The sequence below is a fragment of the Diceros bicornis genome, chromosome 35 (genome assembly GCF_020826845.1).
Source record: "Diceros bicornis minor isolate mBicDic1 chromosome 35, mDicBic1.mat.cur, whole genome shotgun sequence".
Taxonomy (NCBI): domain Eukaryota; kingdom Metazoa; phylum Chordata; class Mammalia; order Perissodactyla; family Rhinocerotidae; genus Diceros; species Diceros bicornis.
In genome coordinates this window covers 31,536,241-31,561,847 of record NC_080774.1, presented here as the reverse complement: position 1 = coordinate 31,561,847, position 25,607 = coordinate 31,536,241, and the positions used below count along the sequence as shown (strand labels likewise).

General features: G+C 48.4%; 1 protein-coding gene across 4 annotated transcripts in view; it reads left to right on the top strand.

Moving 5' to 3' along the window:
• Positions 1-25,607, top strand: part of MED15 (mediator complex subunit 15) — a 70,029-nt gene that overhangs the window by 13,398 nt on the left and 31,024 nt on the right. For all 4 annotated transcript variants that reach the window (XM_058532104.1, XM_058532103.1, XM_058532106.1 and 1 more), the window contains exons 2-3: positions 10,634-10,721; positions 24,357-24,408. In XM_058532104.1, coding sequence (XP_058388087.1) covers positions 10,634-10,721; positions 24,357-24,408 — 140 coding nt within the window. The remainder of the gene's footprint in view (positions 1-10,633; positions 10,722-24,356; positions 24,409-25,607) is intronic.

Here is a 25,607-nt window from a genome sequence, read left to right as displayed (position 1 = left end):
CAGAATGCAGAAGTGTGCTAACAAAGAAGTTGCAGTCTGGGATGTAGTTTGGCAAACATGCTTCCAGCTACCTGTAAGTTTGAGAAGCCTCCCTGTGGAGGGCAGGTATTTGCTTTGCTTACTGTTGGTGGCTAAACGATTGGTGTATTATCATTTCCTGCCTCCTGTGAAACCACCTGGGGCACTGAGGCAGTAAACCTCTACGCAGAACCCAGAGAAGACCTGGAGAGGCGTAGGATGCTGCTTTGTAGCTTTCTGAGGACGTAGTGATGGTCAGAAGACTTGACTGAACAGCCCTGTGCAGGTGGAGGACAGGGAGGGGGTTTTCTGGCTGTAGGTGTGGTGAGGCACCTCTCAGGTGTGTGGGGGGTTTGGGGGAGGTGGGGGGAGACTGCTTTGCTGAGTGCCTCTCTGGCTATACTCTGACCCAGGGGCCACTGGGAGATCTACAGAATGTGGTAGGGTTTTTGAGACACTTGGGGTCAAAATTGCTGATGAAGCGGGAGCTTCTTGTCTCCATGTTAACTGAGTCAGAAAGGTTTAGAAAGGTCAAGGAGACCTTTCTTAATAATAGCTGATGTTCATTGAGTATTTCTCCATGGTAGAATTTGTGGCACACTCTGTAGGTGCATTTTGTCATTTAACTTTTAATTATGTATTTTTGGTTTTATCACACTAAATATATGCGCATAAATTTTAAAAGTCAAGGAATGATAAAAGACTTAGGGGAAACTGTGGTGGTTCCCTACTTACCGCGTCGCCCCTGTGACTCTTCGCTCTTTTTCTGGCATATGCCCGTGATTCTGAGTACTGTGCACGTGCTGCCCTCTCGAGTCATCATGTTTATAAGTTTTATGCATTATCTGTTGACTATCTCTATGGCTCCCTTGACACAGCTGTTCTCTGGGGCTCCTTCATTCTGCCAGTGTGTTACCTTCTGGGTAAATTGGTAGTGAATGCTTACGTTTCATGGCTACACAAATGATATCCACAGCTGAGCACAGTGGCATACTGTGATTGTTTTTTTCCCGTTAGAAAAAATTGCCTTCTTAAAAATGTGCCTAGCTTTCTATATATCTGTGGCTAACTCTTCCCATATCTTCCAGTCACCTGTCTGGTACAGTTATTCCTGTGCTCAGTGCTGCCATGCTGTCAGTTTCAGCCTTTTCCCTGGACCTCCCTCTGGAGCCCTCACGGGTAGTGGCCGGAGGCATGGTGGGGACAGCCCTCCGTGCACTTATCTCTCATCCGGTGTTGGGTCTCTTGTTTCCTGTATCCTGTGTTTTGTTCTTTTTGATTCACTCCCTCATAATAGTACTTTCAGAAAAAGGGCTCATGGGAGTTCAGTTTCTGGAGGCCATGTCAATTTGGATGCATATAGACTTCTGGGTTGGAAATACTTCCTCAAGGATTGGGAAGCATGTCCCACTGCTTTTTTTCTCCGATGCTGCTGTTGTGATAGCCTAGTGCTTCTCCTCTCAGTGAGCTTTGCAGTGCCTTTCCTTGATCCCAAAACTCAAGTCCTGTGCTTCAGGGGAGGTTCCTTCAAGTCATTTCACGGGGCATCTCATTCCTTCCACTACCTGTGCTCACTCTCCTCAGTGTTTGAATGTTGGCCCTTTGGCCCTCTTGTTTTTTTTATTTTTTATCTGTTGTTATCCATCTCTTTGTCTGTTAGCTCTCTTCTCTGGGAGATTTCCTTAATTATTTTATCTCTGACCTTTTACTGCTAGTGCTTTTATTTCTAAGAACTCTTTTTTTTTTTGGTAATGTGTCTTTTCCCATTTTATAGCATCTTATTCTTGTTAAATGGATGCAGTGTCTTTTTTCTTTTCCTTTCTTTGTAAGGAAGATCAGCCCTGAGCTAACATCCTTGCCAATCCGCCTCTTTTTTTGCTGAGGAAGACTGGCCCTGGGCTAACATCTGTGCCCATCTTCCTCCACTTTATATGGAATGCCGCCACAGCATGGCCTGACAAGCAGTGTGTTGGTGTGCATGCACTTAACTGCTGTGCCATGGGGTCGGCCCCCAGATGCAGTGTCTTATCTCTGGATAATAAAGATGGTTTCTTAACATTTTCTTCTTCCTGCTGAGTTTCTGATAGCTCCAAATGACTTTTCTTGTAGGGTCTCTGTCTACCATGTTAGAGTGTCTGGGAGCCCTTGGTTGGCTGTGCACTCAGAGAGGGGCACTGCAAAGGCAGGTGGATGCTCTGAGCACAAGGCTTGTCCATTGGGAGGTTCACTGGAGGCTCACGTGGCTTCAGGTTCTCTGAGTCTTTCCTCCAGAGTGTGGTCTTCCGGACGCTGGGCTGCAGGGTGAAGGCCTGGGCTCCATGCTGCAGGAGGCCACAGGTAGGCAGGTGGGCAGGTGGCCGAGTCTCAGCAGTTAGTGTGGATCCAGTCACTTGGAGGGCCACGCAGTCTGCTTCTTTCATTATCTTCCCCATGCCTTCTCAACTGGGTGGGTTGACTTCCCTTTCCAATGACTGTCCATTCTGTGTTTTTCCAGAGAATCAATTTCTGGTTGCCTCCTGGTGTGGAGGTGGTTACCCAGCAGTGTGAAGTTGGGGAGGGGTTGTGGGCATGGCTTTCACCCAGGAATCCTTCCATTCACCCAGGGTTGCTGAGCACCTGATGTGCCCTGTCCTGAGCCTTGCAAAGTTCTGGGGCTGTCACCAGGTTGGCTCTCAGCCCTCCTCACTGTCACTTACTTAGGACTCCACTTTCTTGGTCGGCTTGCTGTGTCTACCACCTGGCCATCAGCTTTCCAGCTTCTCTTTTTATTTTATTTTATTTTTGGTGAGGAATATTGGTCCTGAGCTAACATCCGTTGCCAATCTTCCTCTTTTTGCTTGAGGAGGATTGTCCCTGAGCTAACATCTGTACTAGTCTTCCTCTATTTTGTATATCGGACGCCACCACAGCATGGCTTGATGAACGTTTGTAAGTCCGTGCCGGGGATCCGAACCCGCAAACCCTGGGCCACTGAAGCAGAGTGTGTGAACTTAACCACTGCGCCCCTGGGCTGACCCCCAACTTTCCAGCTTGTAAAATGCTATTGTTGGGGCCATCACTCCTATTCTTCCTGTCTTTGTGAGTTTGTGTTAGAGAAAAACAAAATCCCTTTTTTCTATGGTTTTAGTGAGGTTTTGGTATGGAACAAAATCAGATGTGCAGGTTCAGTCCCTCATTTCAACTTGGAGGTTCCTATCTCATTTAATTTTATTTTTAAAATGAACTGTTGCAGGGAACATGTTTATTCGGATTGTGACGTAAGCTAGCTCAATTGAAGTCAGTGCCTGACCGTCATCTGGCTTTGTTCTTCTGCAAACAGAGGTTTCCTCTCTTCAGAGGGCCGGAAGAGTACATTTGGAACCTGTGTGTTTTTCATTCTGACTGATTCCTTATCATCCTCTTCTCCAAATAAATCCCTAAGTTTTAAAAAATTTGGCACCTAAGATAGTGTAATATTTTTGGGGAACAAACCAAAATTACAGAGTGAAAAATAGGTTCTTCCTGAATTGAAAATATGAAACGCATAGATGTAATGAGAATCAGTCAAAGTTGGGTTTCCCTCTCAGGGCCAGTTTAGGGATTTGCTTTCCTTCTGGTCTGTCTTCACTTACTGGCCCTTCTGGAGGCGGGCTCACTGGATTCCTTCGCACTGGGGCAGGGCAGAAGCTTCAGGGGCGGCCTTATCCATGTGCGATGTGTGGGCCCAGCTGGCATTGAGGGAGGGTGGGACAGCTGTCTCTTGTGCTGGCCAGAGCTGTGCTTTATGAAACATAGAGCACCTCTGGGCTGTGCCACAAATGCTAGGAGCTTGCCCTCAAACATGCAGGGCCGTTGTACAGGCTTCGGGTGAGGGTGGGTGCACACTGCCCTGAGCACCCCCACAGAGAAGCAGGGCTGCCAGAGTCTCGCCTCTTGAGCGTCAGGGCTGGGCTTGAGAGTATCAGGGGTACCTTTTCCTCTCTCTCTGGTAGATGGCTGGTGAAAATGTGGTAGAAATGTTTTTTAATCTGGCAAAATCTTTTTCCCTTTATGGTGTCTACTTCTGGTGATGTGCTTAGGAAAGCCTTCCTCATCCTGATATTGTATAACTGTTCTCCTGTTGTCTTCTGGTACTTTTATGATTTGGGTTTTTACACACACAGGGTGAAGGGTCACACAAGTGAGCTGCATGGTCCTGTTCCAGGTGGGTGAACAGACTGTTTGCACATACAGGCAGCAGTTTGCCAGGAAGCTTCTCTTGAAGAATAGGGCAAGGCTGGCAAAAACTCCTGCCCCACGAGAGGTCAGTTGTTTGACGAGTGTCGTGGTTCTCAAGTCAGGAGAAGTTTCCTCTGGGCAGAATGAAAGTCTCTCACACGGATGGGTGGAAGGCATCCTGTCCACCTGAGATCGGGAGGGTGAGTCTGTGACGCACAGAGGAAAGAACCTTTCTGCTTTAGACAGCAGCAGGAGACCAGAGGAGCACATCCTCCTGGGAATTCAAGCATTCATTCAGCAAGGGGAAAAGAAGTTGGACCTGGGGAAGGGGGCTTGGAAGTGCCAGGGGCAGTGTTGAAGAGAGTGGTGTCAGGAGAGGTGAGAGGACCCTTGGTGTGAACCAGGGCCCTTTGGAATGGAGCATCAGGCAGCCGGAGGGCAGGGGAGGCTGCTTCGTGCTTCTCATCAGCACAGCTGTGTGAAGGCCCTGCCTGAGAAATGTGCAGCCAAATAGGGCTGTGGAGCTGGGCACCAAGGGGGCACACTTCCAGGTGGCTCACAGTTCTAGTGGGAGAACAGCTGTGCCTGAATGGAGCCACATGTGCTCACTGCTGTCATCTGCTAGGAAGGGAGTGACACGAATGTCATCGCACACTGGAAGAATTTTGGGATGCAGTCTTACTGCACGGGAGTGACACGAATGTCATCGCACATTGGAAGAATTTTGGGATGCAGTCTTACTGCACAGTTAGGCAGACTGTTCTCTGACTGATTTCTTTTTAACACACACTAGTGCTTCCTGTGTGTCAAGTGTCTGATGATGTTAACTCCTGTAATCCTCAGAACAGCCCCATAACGTGGGCACTGACCCTATCCTCCCTCTGCAGGTGAGGACATGTGGATGCTGCAAGATGGTGCCTTATCCAGGGTCGCTGGCTTGGGGGAGGATGATGTGGGACAGACTGGGGCATTAGCACACTTCGAGCTTACGTCCATGTGTAGCTTCCCAAGGACCCACAGTTTGCCAGTTTTCTGGCTTTATCCTGATTCATATTACAAGGACTAGAACTGGACTCCAGTTGACAAATTGAGTTTCCCAATTTGGGGACAGGGCGGAGATAAGGAAGAGCAGGTGGTGCCAAGGCTGAGCCTGTTCTCACACCGTGACCCTTCCATGCATCTCAGAAGGTGGCACTTCTGTGCCACAGCCCTTTCAGAGTGGTCTTTTATGAAGAGGACATGCTTGGGGGATGGAGTACCTCTCCCAAGACCCAGATCTGGCAAGTGGCCAGGTCGGAATTTGAGCTCTGGTCCGTGTGATTCCAGAGCCCAGGCCTTTCCTCCTCTGTCTGCTTCCTGCAAGTCCAGCTGCCCAGCACTTCCACCTGCCCTGGTACATGCCTTTCTCTGTCTCCCTGGCCTCTGCCGCTTGGACGTGTTTGTTTGAGGTTTGGTTTCCCCTGTGCCTGCCATACCGATTCTCAGTTCTGCACATTATGTCCCATCAAAATGCATGGTGTTGGGGGCTGGCCCCGTGGTGCAGTGGTTAAGTTCATGCTCTCCACTTCGGCGGCCTGGGTTCGTGGGTTTGGATCCTGGGCGCAGACCTACACCACTCATCAGCCATGCTGTGGCGGCAGCCCACATACAAAATAGAGGAAGATTGGCACACATGTTAGCTCAGGGTGACTATTCCTCAAGTAAAAAGAGAGGGGGATTGATGGCAGATGTTAGCTCAAGGTGAATCTTCCTCAGCAAAAAAAAAAAAGAAAAAAATGCATGATGTTAGCACTCCTTGTGTTACAAATAGCCAGTTTTTTTGTCCAATGCTGATTACTGCCTGCTGCATACAGAGGTGCATGCCACAGTCTCTGGTCTCAAGATGTTCATAGGGCAGTGGGGCCGACAGACAGGAAGCCAGCAGTTCCCACAGGAGGTGCCGTGGGTGTGGTCAAAGTGACCATGGGGTTTCCATGAGGCAGAGAGTGGGGGTGCCTGGGTGGTCAGAGGGCCCAGCAGACATGGCTGGTAGGAAGGTTGAGCAGCGTGCTAGGCAGCGAGGCCCAGAGAGAGTGAGCGGAGCAGATGAAGGAGTGGGCTTCTCAGCTGGATGGGCTATCTGCCTCGCTGGTAAGGAGTGAGGCCCTTGAAGCACACAGGGCCGCAGCCCAGGCCACTTCCCACACCCACTGGCAGTCATGTGGCTTGAGGAGATGGCAAAGATGGTGGGGGTGGGAATGGGACCTGGAGACAGAAACCTATTGGAAGGGATTGCCACAGGTGTGATGAGAAATGGGGTGAGGATTTGAACTTTAGAGAATGGAAGTTGGAATCAGGAAGTGAAGGGGGGGTTCCCAGGTTTCTTGTCTGGGTGATTGGTGGGCACATAGCTAAGGTTGCAGGGTGTTTTCTTCGTATGTCACCACTGGCTGCTCAGGCGGAGTCTGCCCAGTAAGGGCTTCCTCCAACCCCCTGGTGGGGAGCTCCCAGGGCCTGTGTGATGGATCAGGTCCTCCCCTGGGAGGCTCCAGTGTAAACCAGATACCACTTGAACCCTGACTGGGCAGACAGGCATAGCTGTGGGGACCAGGTGGCAGCTAGACTGAGGGAGCTTGTGGAGCCCAGGTCACAGCAAGGGGCAGTGTGCTCTGAGCCAGTGTCAGTCCTCCATCTACTCAGAGGGCTGGTCACGCCAGGCAGCGGCCACCAGATAGGCTCCTTTTGTGACGGTGCTAACACTACGCTGGCAGCCTCAGATTTGTTGGCGGCCATTTAGTGTCCACCCATGTGAGCCGACAACAGTTTTGCTCCCTGACCTCTCCCAGCTGGGTTGGCCCTCGTCTTCCTAGCCCAGACCTCCAGGCTTGCTTATGTGGGGACAGAGCTCACTGTGACGTGTTGGTTCTTCTCAGTTGTTTCTCTGAGGCCGAAACCTCTGCTCCATGTTTGGGGCTGTCTCCTTGTATGCTAGTTTGTCTTTGTTTGATGACCATCACTGGAAGGGATTTGTTTTCTGGAGATGGAGGCAGAGGAGTGGCTATTCAGGTCCCACTACTCGGGCAGGCATTCTGGGGACAGCAGCAAAGCCCAAATCAGGGAGACCACAGGGGCTTTGATGAGCAGCCAGTCCTACACTGTGTGGGGGCCATTCCCAGTGTGGGACTGGGTCCCAAAGACAGCCTCATGCGGTGGACACATTGGTCCCCGAGTACGGAAGGAGGGACACCACACCTAAGCACAGGCATGAAATGTGGTGTGACATACAGTCAGAAACCAGATAACAGATGGGTGCCTCTGACAAAATGCTGACACAGCCAAAAAGGAAAGGACAGGCCCCCTCTTTGGGGGAAAATGTAGGATACTAACAGAGAGAACTGCCTGGTTTCTTTTTTGCTGTATCTTCTCTTTTATGGAGTATGATCTGCAGACTAGAAACAGGAGCAAAAACATTTTTAAACACATGATTTGCAGAGCTGAGAACAGTGCTCGAGGTACCTCTTTATTCTTCACCCATTAAACATGCAGGCCTATTTGGGCAGGCGCTTCATGCAGCAGTGGAGGGGACAGGTGCGTGACATGGGCACAGTGCTGCCTCACAGAGCCCTGGCTCCTAGCCGAGGAGTGGCCTTTCTCCTCAGCTCTGTACCTGCTCAGCCCCTTCATAGCTCACGGGCAAACCTGGACATGTATTCCAGTTCTGTTTCCTGTTGTTAAGGTATGTGTTCTAGCTTGTCAGGATATGCCTGTTTCTGGCCACCTGTGTTGTCGATGCTCCTCAGGCTCTTGAGTCACTAACAGTCAGTGCCCACACTGTCCATGTCATCTGTGATGTTGCCCTGACCAGGATGGGACAGAGCTCCTCCTGCAGCAGATCCCCTGGCATCTGCTGCCTTCGGGGCCTGGTGAGGTCTCCCACCTCAAAGCTATCGCACCAAGCCGGTATCTGTGTCTTGTCTCTGTGGATGTGCCAGGTGTCTTTGCTTGGGTCAAGATGCACAGTGTCTGTGTGGGGCCTGCGAGTCTGCCAACCCTATGAAAAATGGCTGGCCAGCAGCTCGGGAGGACTTGCTTTTAGCCAGCCAGGAGCCTGGCTTGGCCTCAGAGATTGCTGCTCTCGGGCACAGGGCCCGTTTGTGTAACTGAGTCCTACTCTCAGAGCCCTCAGCATCCCTTTCTTCCTCTCTGCGCTTCACACCCTGGCTCCTGGCTGCACTTTCTACCCATGGCCTCCCCACTCTCCCCCAGCTAGCCTCCAGGCTGATCTGCTGGCTGGTAAGTGTCCCCGTGCATGTCCGCTGTTCTCCTCTGGGTTGCCCTGTTGGTCTGCAGCTCTGTGGTCCTCAGCCCTGGGCAAGTCTCTCTGTGACAGAGTTTGCCACACACTGCTGTCGGAAGGTGGGAAGGGGAACAAGTGCAGTCTTGGGGGGCACAGGTGAGGCACCTTTCTGAAAACTGGCCTACTCAGTTGCTTCTCTTGTTGAAATGCTCAGTGACTTAGAGCCTACCAGATGATGTCTCTCCATCTCCATGTGTGGAGCACCTGTCCCATGCCGGCCTCAGCACGTGCGTGCCAGGTCCTGGCCTGCCAGCTTTGTTTCCCCATGAGTTGGATCTTGAGTTGTCCTCCTGCATCATTCCTCTTGCCTCTCTCTTGTAGCCTTGGTCACGTTTCCCCTCAAGCGTGTGTCTGCTCCACTCTGGATTCCTTGCCAGGAGGAGCCTGTTGCTATCTCCTCACCCTGCTGCAGGCTTGAGGAAGTAGATGGGGGTAGGGACTCTGAATTCACATTTTGAATGAGTTATTTAGCAGTGTGGTGGCTCAGTTAATTTTATTTTTCTTTATGCATTAATACAGATTTGTTTGTCTCTTAGCTTGCTTTCTGGGATTTGTTTCTTTTTCTTTTTTTTTTTTGTGAGGAGGACTAGCCCTGAGCTAACATCCGATGCCAATCCTCCCCTTTTTTCTTGAGGAAGATTGGCCTGGGGCTAACATCTGTGCCCATCTTCCTCTACTTTATATGGGACGCTGCCACAGCATGGCTTAACAAGCGGTGCGTTGGTGCGCACCCAGGATCCGAACCCATGAACCCCAGGCCGCCAAAGCAGAGTGCGCGCACTTAACCGCTACGCCACCAGGCCGGCCCCTCTGGGACTTCTTTAAGGATTACAAACGTGATCCTGTAGCCCATGTGCACACTCTTTCAATACCCTGGGGTTTATTTATTTGTTTGGAGTGGTCAGAAAGCTCTCAAGCACCAGCTGGACTGGGCTTGTTTAATTCACTCGGAGTGAGGCAGCAGAGCCCTGACATGCTTGTTCATTTGTTTATCAGCACGCCCAGCACTGGGAAGACAGGCAGGGAGGGCATATCCTATGGGGAAGAAGGCAGGCTGTGAGCAGATGGGCCAGGCCTCGGGACCTGAGCCTGAGGTGCCCCTTCCTTTCTAACAAATGCACATGTGTTCGTATCTTTGTGTGTGTGGGGGGGTGTGTGTGCTACCATTCGAAAGGAGCTCTATGTGCTCGGCTCTGTCCCAGCAGAGCATCAGCATAATGAAGACCTGTGATAGGATTCCGTCTCTTAGTGTACATGTGTTGGCAAATGTGGTTTTTTTTTTTTTTGGCTGAGGAAGATTTGTCCTGAGCTAACATCTGCTGCCAATCTTCCTCTTTTTTATGTGACCCATTACAGCACGGCCACTGACAGGTGAGTGGTGTAGGTCCGTGCCCAGGAACCGAACCAGGGCCGCTGAAGCAAAGCGCACTGAACTTAACCACTGGGCCACCAGGGCTGGCCTGCAAATGTGTTTTTTAAGATGTTTTCCACGTTTGTATGGTCTGTCTCCTCCTGTGCCTAGCTAGAAGTTGTTGAAGTTGGGGCTTGTCTCCTTGGTTCCACTTGGAGAACCTGCACATCCTACACAGGGACCTTTTCCTTGGGAGGGACTGAGGGGCGACTTCCCATGGCTCCTCCATTTTACAGAGGAGTAGTCTGGAGCTAGGGTCCTACTGCCTGTGTCGGGTGGGGACCCAGGCCACTCAGAGGGCAGGAAATAGACGCTGGTTGGCCACCCAGCCGTCTGATGTGCACTCGATTTTGTGCTCGTTGTGAGCGATCCGCAGGCCTGGCTGCTCTGCCCCCTTGAGCTGGGATGGCTGCTTCGCTTTATGGTGACTGCCTTTCCTGTTCTTTCCTTCTTGTGCCCCTGCCCTCTTACTCCCTTGCTCAGCTGACTTGCCTCACTTTGCTGAGGGCCCCTCCCTTCACGCCTCTCCTGGACCTCAGCCAGGCTGGTGTGCTGGGGGCCAGCACCCCGTCCACCTAGGGGCAGTTGCTGTGCAGGCCCTGCTGGCCAGGAACCCTGTAGGAGCAGACTCATCAGTGTGTGTCAACATCTCTTCTCCTTTTCTATTTCAGCGAGGATGCTATGAGAAAAGCTGGTGTGGCCCACAGTAAATCCAGCAAGGATATGGAGAGCCATGTGTTCCTGAAGGCCAAGACCCGGGTAAGGCCCTGGTGGGTGGAGCCCCCAGCAGAGAGGCTCAGGAAGGCGAGGGGTGCAGTACAGACTCTGGAAGCCTTCTGCCTGGAGAGTAGGGATTGGGTGGCTGCTCACCCATTGATCATGGGCACTGTCGGCATTGCCTGCAGCACTCTGTGGGTCTTCTCTTGCGTCGATGGTACAGGTACAGGGAAGGTACTAGGTGCACACTCAAGATGCAAGCCCAGCCTCCGACCCCAGACCTTACTGCCTCCACCCTCCTTTTGTAGTCAGCACCCATGAATCCTGTAGGGCACTCACTCAGGCCCTAGCTGCTCCTGTAGAAGGGACAAGAGTGCTCTGAATAACAACTGGCTCTGTCCCGAGCCTCAGTCCTCCCAGAGGATCCTTACCTAAAGCCCCACAGGGCCCTGACACGTGGGCCTGGAAGGGTTCCTGTCCCCTTTTGTTAGGTCATGAAGGTGCTGCTCATGGAGGTTGAGGCCTTGAGTGAGGACCCAGGCATAGGACCGTCACAGGTGGAGTAGTTGGGGAGGATTTCCTCTGTGTGAGCTCTCGCCCTGAACTTGGTGCCACATCATGGGATTCATATGACCACCTCCTTTCATCCCTGTGCTCTCGCTGGTGCAGAGCTATTTTGGTAGAAGTGAAGCAGAACATGGGCCTGCCCGGTGGCTTAGTGGTTGTGTGCGCGCGCTCCGCTGCTGGCGGCCCGGGTTCGGATCCCGGGCGCGCACCGGCGCAACGCTTCTCCGGCCATGCTAAGGCCGCCTCCCACATACAGCAACTAGAGGGATGTGCAGCTGTGACATACAACTATCTACTGGGGCTTTGGGGGAAAAAAAAAAAAGAAATGAAGCAGAACAGGCACAAAGACGCCAAGTGGCTTGTCTAAGTTAACCCAGCTCATGCGAGGTGGGGCTGATGCCTGGGGCTGTCATTCTGCACGACACCTGCCCTGCTGTGCCTCGCAGATCCTGAACATACCAACTGCTGCATTGGGTCTGGTCTGAGTACCTTGTGCCCAAGTGCGGTGTTGGAGCTCTAGGACATACTCGTGTGTCAAGAGTTAAAAGAGGATGCTATTTATGGCCCTCGATTGGATACCAGTTTGGATAAACCAACTGTCAAGATGTATGGGGGTCCATTGGGAAAATTTGAACATGGTCTGAGTGTTTAGATGAGGTGAACGTTTTTTGAAATGGAAAGGTAGAGATCACTGGCTGGAGAGAGCAGTTTCCAAACCAGAAACCATCTGTACAGTCTGGTCTTAGAGGTCAGAGCACATGAGTGTTTGTTTGTGAATACATGTAAGTGCAAGGAGGAGCTCCATAAGCACACGTACTGAGGCAGGGCGGGCTCTGCGCCATGAACACATAGGAACGTAGGACAAGCATTTTCTTTTTCTTTTTATAACAACTTTATTGAGAGCTAATTCATATACTATATAATTCGCCCATTTAAAATGTACAACTCAGTGGTCTTTAGGATATTCAGAGTTATGCAGCCATCACCACAATCTAATTTTAGAACATTTTCTAAAACTCTGTACCCACTAGCCATCACTCCCCATTTTCCCTCAGCCCTACGCAATCATTTATCTGCTTCTGTTGCTATGGATTTACCTATTCTGAACTTTTCATATAAATGCAATCATACAATGTATGTTTTTGTGACTGGCTTTCATTTAGTATATTTTCAAGGTTCATCCGTGAACCATGTTGTAGCATGTACTTTATTCCTTTTTATGGCCAAATAATATTCCATTGTATGCATATATCATATTTTATTTATCCATTCATCAGTTGATGGACATTTGGATTATTTCCACTTTTTGGCTATTGTAATAATGCTGTTAGGAACATTTGTATCCAAGCTTCCCTGTGGACATACGTTTTTCATTTCTTAGGTATAGACCTAGGAGTGGAATTGCTGAGTATGGTAACTCTATGTTTAACCTTTTGAGGAACTGCCAGACTGTTTTCCAAAGCAGCTGCACCATTTTAGATTCCCATTAGGAGTATCTAAGGTTCCAGTTTCTCCATTCCTCATCAATATTGGTTATTGTTTGTCTTTTTTATTTTAGCCATCATAATGAGTGTGAAGTAGTGTCTCATTGTGGTTTTGATATGCATTTCCCTGATGACTAATGATTTTGAGCATCTTTTCATGTGCTTATCAGTCATTTGTATATTTTCTTTGGAGAAACGTTTATTCAGATCCTTTGCCCATTTTAAAATTGGGGGGTTGGTCTTTTTATTGTTAGATTGTAAGAGTTCTTGATGTATTTTGGATACAAATCTCTTATTATATATATAATTTGCAAATATTTGGGGGGATGAGATATTTTTATTGTTTTTGTTAGTTTTCTTATAATTAAAAGAATTTTGATGAGGGTTTATTGAATTATTTCAGCTTTTGAAATGCAAAGCTTGTTGGTTCAGTGTTGTTAGTTATCTATTGCTTCGTTAAGGAGCTTACTCCAAGACTTAATGGCCTAAAGCAATGAGTTATTATTTCTCCTGATTCTGTGGGTCAGAATTGGGGCAATTGGTGTTGCTCACCTGGTCATTCTGCTGGTCTTACTTGTGCCCTCTCGTGCAGCTGCATTCAGCTGGCAGCTCTGCTGGGCTGGAAGGTCCATAAAGGCTTCACTCACGTGTCTGCGCATTGGTTTTCCCGACATGGCCTCCACTTGGGGTCTCCAGCAACATAGCCTGGGCTTCCTCACAGCATGGCAGCTGGCTTTCAAGGAAGAGGAAGGGGAAGCTATCAGTTCTCAGAAGTCTTAGAACATCACTGAGATATAGCAAGTCCTAAGGCCAGTGCAGATTCAGAGGAGGAGGAATTGCCTCCACCTTTTGATGCAACTAGCAACTTCCGTGTACAGAGAGGCCAGTGATTGTTGGTGGCCATCTTGCAGGTTGGCTACCACAGAGATCCTCCCAGCAGCTAGGGAATAAGCCTTCTGTCCTGAAGGGGGCATCTGGCAGCACAGCAGCCCCTTCCTTGTCTTAGCCTCTGCCTTACTGTAGCCCATATACTGCACCTTAACAATTTCAGTCCCATTTCCTTTGATCAAGCTGGTTCTAAATCCCAAGAGGAGGCCCTCACTATTTGGAAGAGAAGTATTTATAAGAGAGGTGTTGGAAATTTCCTCTGTCATTTTTACAGAGACAGACTTACTGCTTGTGCATAGTTGTCTATGTCCAGCTTTTTACTACTGCTGAAGCTCCACGTGGAGCTGCATACCAGTTAGTGTGGCGAGGCCCTTCCTCACAGATGGGACTCTGGGAGGACTCTCCAGGTCACATGGCAGCTTGGGCATACTTGTTACCTGTCCCTCCTGCCCAAGACCCTATTAGAATGACTGTGAGAGAATTTAAAAGGTGGGACTGTAGAGCAAGGAAAAGGATGGGGAAGAATGATTTCTGTTTCTAGACTCCAGGAGGGGCTGGAGGTGGAGGAGGCCGTAGAGAAGGGGCTGACCTTCCCTTGGAATCCTGGCAAGCTGGTAGGTCCAGAGGTATCCACTCTGAAGGAAACTGGGGGACTGATGGACACCTCAGGTTGCCCAGTGTGTGCCTCAGGACAAGGAAAACCTTCAGTATTCTTGTCTGAAAAGAATTCACCAAATTGCCTGGTGTGGGCTTTATGCTTCCAGTGTGGGTGTTAGCACCCCAAGTTAAAGCCTTCTCCATGCTGTCATTGGCTGGCTCCAGGTCTAATGGCCAGACCTCATTTGTTCCTTCTAAAGTGATGTACCCTTGCAAGGCCCTGTTCTGTGTGCTTCACCTGTGTGAGCTCATTTGACCCCCCAACAGCCCTAATGAAGCAGGCACAGTACCACCCTCCCCAGTTTGCAGAGAGGGAGGTCTAGGCACACGGATGCTAGTTAACTTGCCTAGGAGGTCACGCAGCCAGGTGGAGGTAGAGCTGGAATGGGAACTCTGGTGGGGTCTGGTGTCAGACCCCACACTCTTAGCTACTTCTCTTACTTCCTCCCGTCTATCAAAGCAGAAGATACCCACACATCCACTTTAGTGCCACAACACCTTAATTCCTACAGGTGGGACTACTCTCTGTAGAAGCAAAAATAACTGTGCCTGGGAGTGGTGAGTGATTGTAATACTGGCAACTCCACACACTCGAACCAGCCTTCTAAAGGTTTGGGAAGATTTGGCATCTGCTGGATGATAACACAGTCAGGGGTTCTGGGACCCCTGTGTGGGCACCTACGGCGGCAGTGCGTAGAGATGCTTACTACAAAAGGTGCATTTCTGAACATTTGCTTATTACTTGTTTGTCATTAAATTATTATTATTATTATTATGAGTTTTTGTGAGGAAGATCAGCCCTGAGCTAACATCCATGCTAATCCTCCTCTTTTTGCTGAGGAAGACCAGCTCTGAGCTAACATCTATTGCCAATCCTCCTCCTTTTTTTCCCCCAAAGCCCCAGTAGATAGTTGTATGTCACAGTTGCACATCCTTCTAGTTGCTGTACGTGGGATGCGGCCTCAGCATGGCCGGAGAAGCGGTGCGTCGGTGCGCGCCCAGGATCCGAACCTGGGCCGCCAGTAGCGGAGCGCGCGCACTTAACCGCTAAGCCACGGGGCCGGCCCGCATTAAATTAAACTTACATGTTAAATGCACACCAACTCTTTTGCACTTAATATAGTGATATGCTAAAGTAGTACATATCTCTGATTTACAGTGTAGAAATGATGAGTGCAGAACTGAATCCCCACTGGGGGCCAGGGTGAAACTCAGGGACGAGGGAGGCTGAGAGCATCAGAAATGGGAAGCCGCCTTGGGACTAATCAATGGGGAGGACCTGAGCTGAACAGCCAACCAGCTGGAATAAATGAGGATGACCACAAGCCTGGGAAATAGGGTCAGGCCCGGCTGTGCTCTCAGCAAGGGAGGAGGAGGGTGCCTGCATACATCTGATGAAAGGAGGTACTTTCCTACCTTCAGCCTTTTTCAGGGACCTCACAAGCCCAGGTTTGGGCTTTTGACTGAATCTGAATGCATCTTCCACTATCCTTGTTTAATCAGAGGCAGTTATTGGAGTACCCAAGAGTTTGGGCATTAGAAGCGCTGAGTCTTAGAGCTGAGAAGAGCATGATTGTATACATTAAAAAATGTGAACACATGAAAGACTACTGTTTTATTAAGAACTGCTGAGATCTACTAAAGAGCCCCGGGTGCTGCTGGTTTGTGACGAAGGTCCAGTAGGCAGTCCTTCTTCGCTCCATTCTGTCTAAATTTGTGACAGTCAGGACCCCTCCTGTGCCATCCTTAGTAAACGTACTTGTTCAGAAGCCTAATTGTGAATTCTGATTGGTTTTCAGTAGCTATATTTTCCGTAGTATGTATTGCGCTGAGAGAAGTACTTTACAAATGCTTTGTCTAGTCCTTGTGACATTTTCTCTAGTTTACCTGTGAAGAAACCGAGGTATAGGGCAAGTCAGTGGTAGCATGGGGAACTAGCTTTCTTTCTTTCATATTTTTTAATTTAAACTGGGTGAGGAGCCTACTGGTATTTGTTTTATTATTCATTTTTTGTATGTCTAAAATGTTTTATAATGTATAAAAATAAAATGTTAAAATATGTGAATCACCTTATCAAAGGTCCCATATTGCTGAGAATACTGACTCTGGAGTGCCTGTTCTGGAATTTGATGTATTTTTCAATATATGAGGAAAACTTTCAAACAGACTTTGCAGAGACTCACAGACTGATCCTAGAAATTCAGGGGGCCCAGAATAGCCAAAACAATCTTGAAAAGAACAAGGTTGGAAGACTCAAACTTCTAGATTGTAAAATGTACTACAAAGCCACAGTAATCAAGACCATGTCATGCTAGCATAAGGATAAACATGTAGATCAATGGGGTAGAATTGAGAGTCTGGAAATAAGCACCCATATTTATTGTTAATTGATTTTTTTGACATGGGTGCCAGAAGATTTCAGTGGGAAAGAATAGTCTTTTGAACAAATGGTGCTGGGACAACTGGATTACCACATATAAATTACTGAAGTTGGATCCCATTTTCACACCATATACAAAAATTAACTCAGAATAGATCAAAGACCTAAATTTAAGAGCTAAAACTATAAAACTCTTAGAAGAAACATAGGTGTAAATATTTGTGACCTTGGGTTAGGCGACGGTTTATTACATGTGACACCAAAAGCACAAGCAACAAAAGAAAACATAGATTAATTTGACTTCATCAAAATCAAAAACTATTGTGTATCAAAGGGCACTATCAAGAGAGTGAAAAGACAACCCATGGAACGGGAGAAAATATTTGCAAATCATTATTCTGATAAGGGACTGGTATCCAGAGGATATAAAGAACTCCTACAACTCAACAATAACAACAACAACAACAAAACCAAATTCAAAAATGCGCTAAGGACTTGAATAGACATTTCTCCAAAGAAGATATGCAGATGGCCAATAAGTACATGAAAAGATGCTCAACATCACTAGTCCTTAGGGAAATGTGAATCAAAACCACAATGAGATACCACTTCACACTCATGATGGCTATAGTAAAAAAAGACAAATAAGTGTTGGTGAAGATGTGGAGAAATTGGAACCTCATACATTGCTGGGAGGAATGTAAAATGGTGCAGCCACTGTGGAAAACAGTGTGATAATTCCTCAAAAAATTAAATGGAGGGCCGGCCCCGTGGCTTAACCGGTTAAGTGCATGTGCTCCGCTACGGGCGGCCCGGGTTTGGATCCCGGGCGCGCACCAACACACCGCTTCTCCGGCCATGCTGAGGCCGCGTCCCACATACAGCAACTAGAAGGATGTGCAACTATGACATACAACTATCTACTGGGGCTTTGGGGAAAAAAAAAAGGAGGAGGATTGGCAATAGATGTTAGCTCAGAGCTGGTCTTCCTCAGCAAAAAGGATTGGCATGGATGTTAGCTCAGGGCTGATCTTCCTCACACACACACAAAAAAATTAAATGGAGAGTTACCTTATGACCATGTGTCCACGGAAACTTGTACACAAATATTGGTAGCGTTATTCATAATAGCCAAAAAGTGGAAACAACCCAAATGTTTATCAGTTGATGAATGGATAAACAAAATGTGGTATATCTATACAATGGAATATTATTTGGCCATATAAAGGAATGAAGTACTAATACATGCTACAGCATGGATGAACCTTGAAAACATCTTTCTAAGTGTAATAAAACAGTCACAAGGGACCATATATTGTATGATTGAATTTGTATAAAATGCCCAGAATAGGCAAATCTATAGAGACAAGGTATTAGTTTCCTGTAGTTGCTGTAACAAATTACCACAGACTTGAAGGCTCTAGTCTCTAGGCCCCTGGCTTTGGCCTCTTGTCCCAAGGCTCTACCCTTGTGGTCATCTTTCCTTTTCTTGAAGAGTAGCACGTGTTTGCAGCTGAGCAATTTTGTCAGCCTGTTGCCTGCTTGTAGAATCTTGGGAGTCTGACACATTTCTTTGATTTCATCCGGTCTGTGTCCCTTTCAGTCCAAGCTGGCAACGTTTTTGCTGATATAACACTCAAGAACCTTGTGGGTCTCCTGTGTATATGACAGGATTCACACCATTAGACAAGAGGTTTCTCCACAGATCTTTCTTGGATAATTTCATCCCTATTCATGGCTTCCGTGAGATGGTTGAGGGGCTTCATGAATCACATGCCTAATCTCTTTGGCACTAGCAAAATTTGTCCAGCCACACCCTTGGCCTTCTCTCCAGAGCACACTTTCCTAACAGTGAATCTCCTAATTTTAGCATATTTTTGCACAATCTGAATAGCCTGGGAATTTCCCAAAGCATCCAGTCCACGTTTCTTCTAGCTTAACAATTCTGCCCTTAATTTATCTCTTTCCTCTCACATTTTTCTATAAACAGCAAGAAGAAACCTGGCCAGACCTTCAAAACTTTGCTTGGAAATCTACTCAGCCAAATATTCAAATTCATTGCTTATAAGTTCTGCCTTCCACATAACTAGAATACGGTTCAGCTAAACTTTCTGCCACTATATAACAAGGATTCTCTTTGCTCTAGTTTCCTGTAACATGTTCCTCATTTCCTCCAAGCCCTCACGAGAAACACCTTTAACATTCGTTTTTCTACCAGCATTCTGTTTTTGATGATGTATGTATTCTCCAAGATGATATGAGCTTTCTTTTTTTTTTTTTTTTTTTTGTGAGGGAGATCAGCCCTGAGCTAACATCCATGCTAATCCACCTCTTTTTGCTGAGGAAGACCGGCTCTGAGCTAACATCTATCGCCAATCCTCCTCCTTTTTTTTCCCCCAAAGCCCCAGTAGATAGTTATATGTCATAGCTGCACATCCTTCTAGCTGCTGTATGTGGGACGCGGCCTCAGCATGGCCGGAGAAGCGGTGCATCAGTGTGAGCCTGGGATCCGAACCCGGGCCGCCAGTTGCAGAGCGTGCGCACTTAACCGCTAAGCCACGGGGCCGGCCCTGATATGAGCTTTCTTTACCAGGTTCCTCACTCCCTTTCTGAGTCCTAAGTGGCAGTCTTTAACATCCATATTTCTACCAACAGCATTACCTATTGCCTGACGTGTTCCTGCCTGCCCCTTATTTCTTGTGAACTAGTATTAGATTGAAAGAGCAGAGGGTGCAGCAGTCTTGTTAGCAAGAATACGTCTGAAGTGGTGCCTTATATTTGTATTTCTGCGTGTTTCGATTTTCCCACAAGGCCACAGCTGGTCAGCAGTTGGGAAAGTGACAGCCTGACTCTTCTCTTATAAAGCTCCCCGTCTACTTACCTTCCGATGGGCAGTGCAAAATGGTAATTGTCCTTAATTCTGGCTTTTCTTCCACATTTATTAGATGGAATTTTTCTGCAAAGAAGGGTTTTCTTTCATCAACCAGGGCTCCTTGGCTGCTTGAAACATAGCCTGTTGAGGGCCACCAGGAATGCTTTCCTGTCCATTGCAAAGAGTTGCTGTCCTTACCCCCAAGGGCGGCCTTTGGGGCTTGGGGTGGGGCCGAGGATGCGTTCTCTTCCTGTTAGTAGCGTTATGAGCTTGGGTTCTGCATACAGTGTTTCAATCCATTGCCGTTGTTCATTTTGATGCTTAGCTGGTCCCACCCTCACCCAGTGGCAGCCCCCAAGCACCCTCCTGTCCCTCTTGGGGCCCCTTATCACGACCTCTTTAGTCTTTTGTTGCTTGCTCGCATCTTGGCCTGGAATCGGCTGTTCCTCTAAGGAACCTTGGTTCTTTTTTGAGGGTGAAGTGGCATTTAGGGTGTGCACTGTGGGCACTGGGCAGCTCATGGCTCCTGCACCTTTTTGTGAACAGAGTTAAGTAATACATTTTTTTTTTTGAGGAAGATTGGCCCTGCGCTAACATCTGTTGCCAGTCTTCCTCTTTTTCTTTTTTCTCCCCAAAGCCCCAGTGCGTAGTTGTGTATCCTAGTTGTAGAGTTGTAGCTCTTCTATGTGGGATGCTGCTTCAGTGTGGCTTGATGAGCAGTGAGTAGGTCTGCACCCGGGATCCAAACCGGTGAACCCCGGGCCACTGAAGCGTAACATGCGAACTTAACTGCTATACCACCGGTCCAGCGCCAGTAATACATTTTTGAAATAACAACAACAACCTCGGGGCCGGCCCTATGGCTTAGCAGTTGGGTGCGCACGCTCCGGTACTGGCGGCGCGGGTTCGGATCCCGGGCGCGCACCGACGCACCGCTTGTCCGGCCATGCTGAGGCCGCGTCCCACATACAGCAACTAGAAGGATGTGCAACTATGACATACAACTATCTACTGGGGTTTTGGGGAGAAAAAAAGAAAAAAAAAAAGGAGGAGGATGTTAGCTCAGGGCTGGTCTTCCTCAGCAAAAAGAGGAGGATTGGCATGGATGTTAGCTCAGGGCTGATCTTCCTCACAAAACAACAACAACAACAACAACAACAACAACCTCAAAAACCCCGCAATTTCACACTGATACTTCCAATTCAAATTTAACCTTACGGCAGTTTACTTTCATTTTAAACATGTATCTTTTCTCCTACTATGAATATCTTGGCTTTTAATATCATTAGCATAATTACTTATTTGCTTTACTCTAAAATACTTTCAGAATAAACAGATTAAATGTTACTGCAATAAACAAAAAATTTAAAAAAAAGAATAAACAGATTAATATTACCATTAACATTAGTAACAAATAACAAAATGTGGAATGAAGTTTAAGATTTCTTTGCAGCTCTGTTTGTTCTTAAAATATATCCCTTCTGCTAAGGACATACAGTTTTTTTTGTTTTGTTTTGCTTTTTGTTTTTTAAAATGATCACTCAAAAGGAATTCTTTTCCCTATATGGTTCTGACACGAACTTGATATCAACTCGTATGTTTTGATTTATTTTGAGTTTTTAGGAATTATACTTTTGATTTGGTTTTATCTTCAATTTGGTAAAAGATTTATACATTTCCAGTATGAAAACCATATAACAAGGTGGGAAATCTCATTTCCAGCCCAATTCCTGATGCCTCTGGGGGTGACTGTTGATTTCTGATTTTGGTTTATCCTTCCGGCATTTCTTCTTGCAGTTATAAGCAAATATTTGTATTCAGATTCCCCGTGTCTTATACAAAAGGTAGTGTGTAGTGTGTGTGGCATGTGGTATTTTATATGGAGCATGTGTCCGTCCCTCCTCCTTCTGCTCACTCCACTTGCATGTGGGGAGGCGTACTTCACCCTTCTTGTTGGGCCCCCATGCAAGGCTTGTACAGGTCAAGCAAGAGTTTAAACTATATATTTTTTCCCCACATTTCTAGCTTCTGATCTGCAAACAATGCATGTTAGACCTCATTGGGTGGTTGAAAGAATTAAATACATTAATATGTGTAAAGTGTTTAGAGCTATTCCTGGCACCTTGTAAGTGCCAGAGTGTTAGCTGCTGTTGTGTGTGTGGTTTGATACTACCCAGCCTTGTGTGCAGCCTGGACATTTAAATTTTAGATGTTGAGTTGGGTGATGGTAAAGACTGATGGTAAAGACCAAGTGAAGATAAAGGAGGTTACACGCTCTTTAGCCCTTTATTTAGAGCAGTTCTGGAGAGGTGGGGTGCCTTGGAGCAGAAGGGGATACCATAATGTATTCGTCTGGATGGTGGCTGGGAATTCTCAGAGCTGGGGAGATCAGTCAGGACGCCAGCATTCTGCAGACAGAGACTTAGGAGCCAGGGACATAAAACAGCCCCACCCTGGGGGAGATCAGAGCTGCATTTTCAGATCCTGGGGTCTCCTATGGAAAGGAGTGCCTGCAGCAGACCTGCAGCACTCAGCCCCCGATGGTTCCTGGGTGACCTGGCCTTTGCAAGTATTTCGGAGATGTGTTTAACCTACAAGAAAACCCCTTGGCAGCAATGTGACTGCTTCCTGTGCCTGTTGCTCCTGTCAGGTGGTCACATCCCACCTTCCCTTCTTTTTCCCTTCAGGCCTCCTCATGCTGGTCCAGTCCCGAGAGCCTCCACTTTCCAGGCAATGGGGCAACCTCAGCTGGGAGCAGACCGAGCTGGCCATCCCGCTCTGGGCCAGGGAGTAGTGCTGGGACTGCATCATGGTGACATCTGCCCACCTGGCTCTGTCCCAGCTCTGTGCAAAAGGCTTTGGGGACATGCCACTGAGCCCCGTTTATGTATCTTGTGTCTGAGTAAAAGTATCTGGTTGCTTTTTTTTTTTTTTTCTGTGAGGAAGATTAGCCTTGAGCTAACATCTGTTGCCAATCCTCCTCTTTTTGCTGAGGAGGATTGGCCCTGGGCTAACATCCGTGCCCATCTTCCTCTACTTTATATGTGGGATGCCCACCACAGCACGGCTTGATAAGTAGTGCGTAGGTCCGCGCCTGGGATCCGAACCTGAGAACCCCGGGCTGCCGAAGAAGTGGAGTGCGTGAACTTAACCACTATGCCACTGGGCTGGCCCCTGGTTGCTTTTTAAACCTGCTTCCTCTTGTTTTACCTTGTATGGAAGTGGAGAAAACTCAACAATTCTTTTAAGGTAGTGCTGACCTAAAAGATGGCCCAACGAAGGCCTTACTGAGACATCAGACATTGAACTGGCAGGCTCCCAGTTCTCATCTCCTTGTACTTGGCCACCTCATCTCCTGAGCTTCCTTTAGCCTCCCCACCTTCCCCACTCCCCACTCCCCACACTACTGTCCCTCAAGGACCAGCCTCGGCAGGGTATCCATGCGCAGGAGCCCTGACGGGGGACCCCCTTTACTCTCAGCACATTGTCTTTCCCACCAGAAAGTGGTGGGGGCAGTCTGAAATTGAGAGTGTTGATGACACCTCCTAAGTGTCCCTTTGCTCCAGCAGCGCCTCACTGTCCCTCTTTCTGCACCTGCCCTCTTTGCATGTGCTCATCATCCCAGCTTTGTCTTTTCCCCTCATGTTTTCCTCTGCTGATTCTCCTGGCTAAAAAAAGTAGTGGGGTGAAGTTTGGAGATAGATGAGGGATAATACAGATTTAGAAAGTGTGCTTGTATTTTTACATTCATCTGAGACCACTTTCATTTTATTTCCCTTTCCCCCAGAGGTGTTCTTCTGACAGTAGGTTCACTCTTTGTCCCTGAGCTTACAGGCATGTGCCCCGGAATAGTACCACCACAGGTGCTGTGGCTGGGTCCTGGGCTGTGTGGGTATCGTCTTGTCAGTCTGCTGTCTAGTGGACTCAGAGTCGAGTGACTTAGGAGGAGGGTCATTTGAGCAAGGCGGAGAGTGAAGTCTTTGCCCTTTTGGGGCTGCCTTGCTGGAAGGATGGGCATTTTAAGGAGGAGAAGGATGGTACAGCTTCCCCGAAATAAGATTTTAACTCAGACATCCCTTCGTTGACCACAGGACAAACTCACCCTAGAGATTTCCCTGGAACACCTGGGAACGAGTGTCCGTGGTTGCAAAGAGGACAGTTGGTGAAAGGCAGACTCTACTGGGCTGTTCCAGAAACATAGCAGCCGGAACAAAGAGGGCCCTTGGCCGTGGCCTTCACCTGCCACCCTTGAGTGGCGCTTCACCCTCTCCCTCCTGGACAGTAAGTTCAGATAACACAGATCTCCGAAAAGCACAGCCAGGGGTGCACGTCCAGATTTGCGTGCAAGTCCGACGTCAGCAGTGAGAAAGCAGCAGGCTGGGTATTAAAAGCGAAAGTACTGTGATACAAATGGTGCAAAGACGAAAGCGGCACACCCGCATCTGCTGCTGACATGCCTTGTGACCTCAGGCCGGCTCCTGGTCCCTCTGGGAAGAGGGGTGCCTGAGCTGGCATGCAGCCCTCTCAGCTGAGTGTTTGCAGCGGAGTGGAAGGAGCAGCAGTTTGAGGTCTCTTGGTATCCTTCTTGGTTTTTTGTTCCTTTGTGCCTTTTGTTGGTCTGCTGTAGCTGAGCACTGACAGCTTTTCTCTGAGAGATGGATTCCAGAGGAGGCCCAGCTGGGCAGAGCCTCTTGTGTGAGTGGGCCTCAGCCCGGCAGCCTTTCGGGAAGAACCCTCGGCTTGGTGGCAGGGCAGTGAGGGGGGCGAGAAGGGGCATCACATGGCTTCACTTCATCCGAGATTAAACTGCTTCCTGTTTTTGCTTTTAGGACGAATACCTTTCTCTTGTGGCCAGGCTCATTATCCATTTTCGAGACATTCGTAAGTAAAATTTTACATTTCTGGGTGGTTATGATTGCTGTGAGAGGCGGGCCCTGTTGGCACAGCAGTGGAGGCTTTCTTGGCTGCAGTGCCTGGGTGAGAATGGCTGTGTGAAAGCACCTGCTTTCTGGGAAGTTCTTCACTGCTTTGCATTTGATTCCATACTTTCCATCCTCCCAGAGCCTCAGCCTCAAAAATGCTGATTCGGGCATAATGGAAATGTTAGCCTCAAAGTATTCTAAACTGGACTGCTATTTACTTGTCCATTTAGTCTTTTTCAGAGGGCTGTTGCTTTTATCTCTAGGCAGTTCTTAAATAAGCAGAGTTTACCCTAGAACAGAAACTTCCTTCCCTCATAGTTTAATTGACTCATGGAGGTCTGACCTAAATGTGTGTTCCTGTCAGGCTGGAAGCTTCTGAGGCCATCTTGCCTCTAGCTCCCTGCCCTGGTGAGTGTCGCCCAGCCCCTGCTGCATTCCACCTCCTCTGAGTCCCAGGGTCCTGCTGTGGTCCTTTCAGCCAGGCCCAGCAGCAGCCGTGGCTCTTCAGAAGTGAGTGTGCCATTGCATTCTGATGTCAGGAGTCTTTGTGGTCTTGTGTGTGTTTTGCATGAGCATGTAGACACTGAGTGTTCCTGGATGGCCACAGTCTCTAAAGGAAACTGGGCTGGCGGGGCACTCTGGAGTTTCAGCCAACAGCACGTCCTACCTGCCTGCCTGCAGTTGTGTGATCACACGAGATGGGCTCCTCTTGACACAGCCTGTCCTTGGAGCGTGCACTTGGCAAGTCCAGTCGCTGCTCCCCCCTGGTTGTAGAGGCAGCTACAGCTTCAGTGTCAGGAATCTCAGACAAAGGGAGACATTGGGAACCCCAGAGCCCCTGTTTGGCCAGTAAGTTTTGCTTCTTTCCACACTAACTTTTTGCCAGAATGGCCAGCAAGATGAATTTCACTTGATTTCACTTTTCTTTGTTATGTTTGGGAAGGTCCAGTGGTGTTTAGAACAAGAGGAGTTGGAACAAGGAGCCAGGGAATGAGCAGCCTGGATGAGATGCCCTGGTTTGTCCTGGCAAGAGGCTCTGCTTGTCAGGACTGGGCTGGCCTGTTGGGGAGGTGGCCCTGGCATGGCAATGCACACAGCCCTGTGGGCCCGGGGCGTCCACAACTGTCTCACAGGCTCATTGGGAGAGGGTGGAAGTGT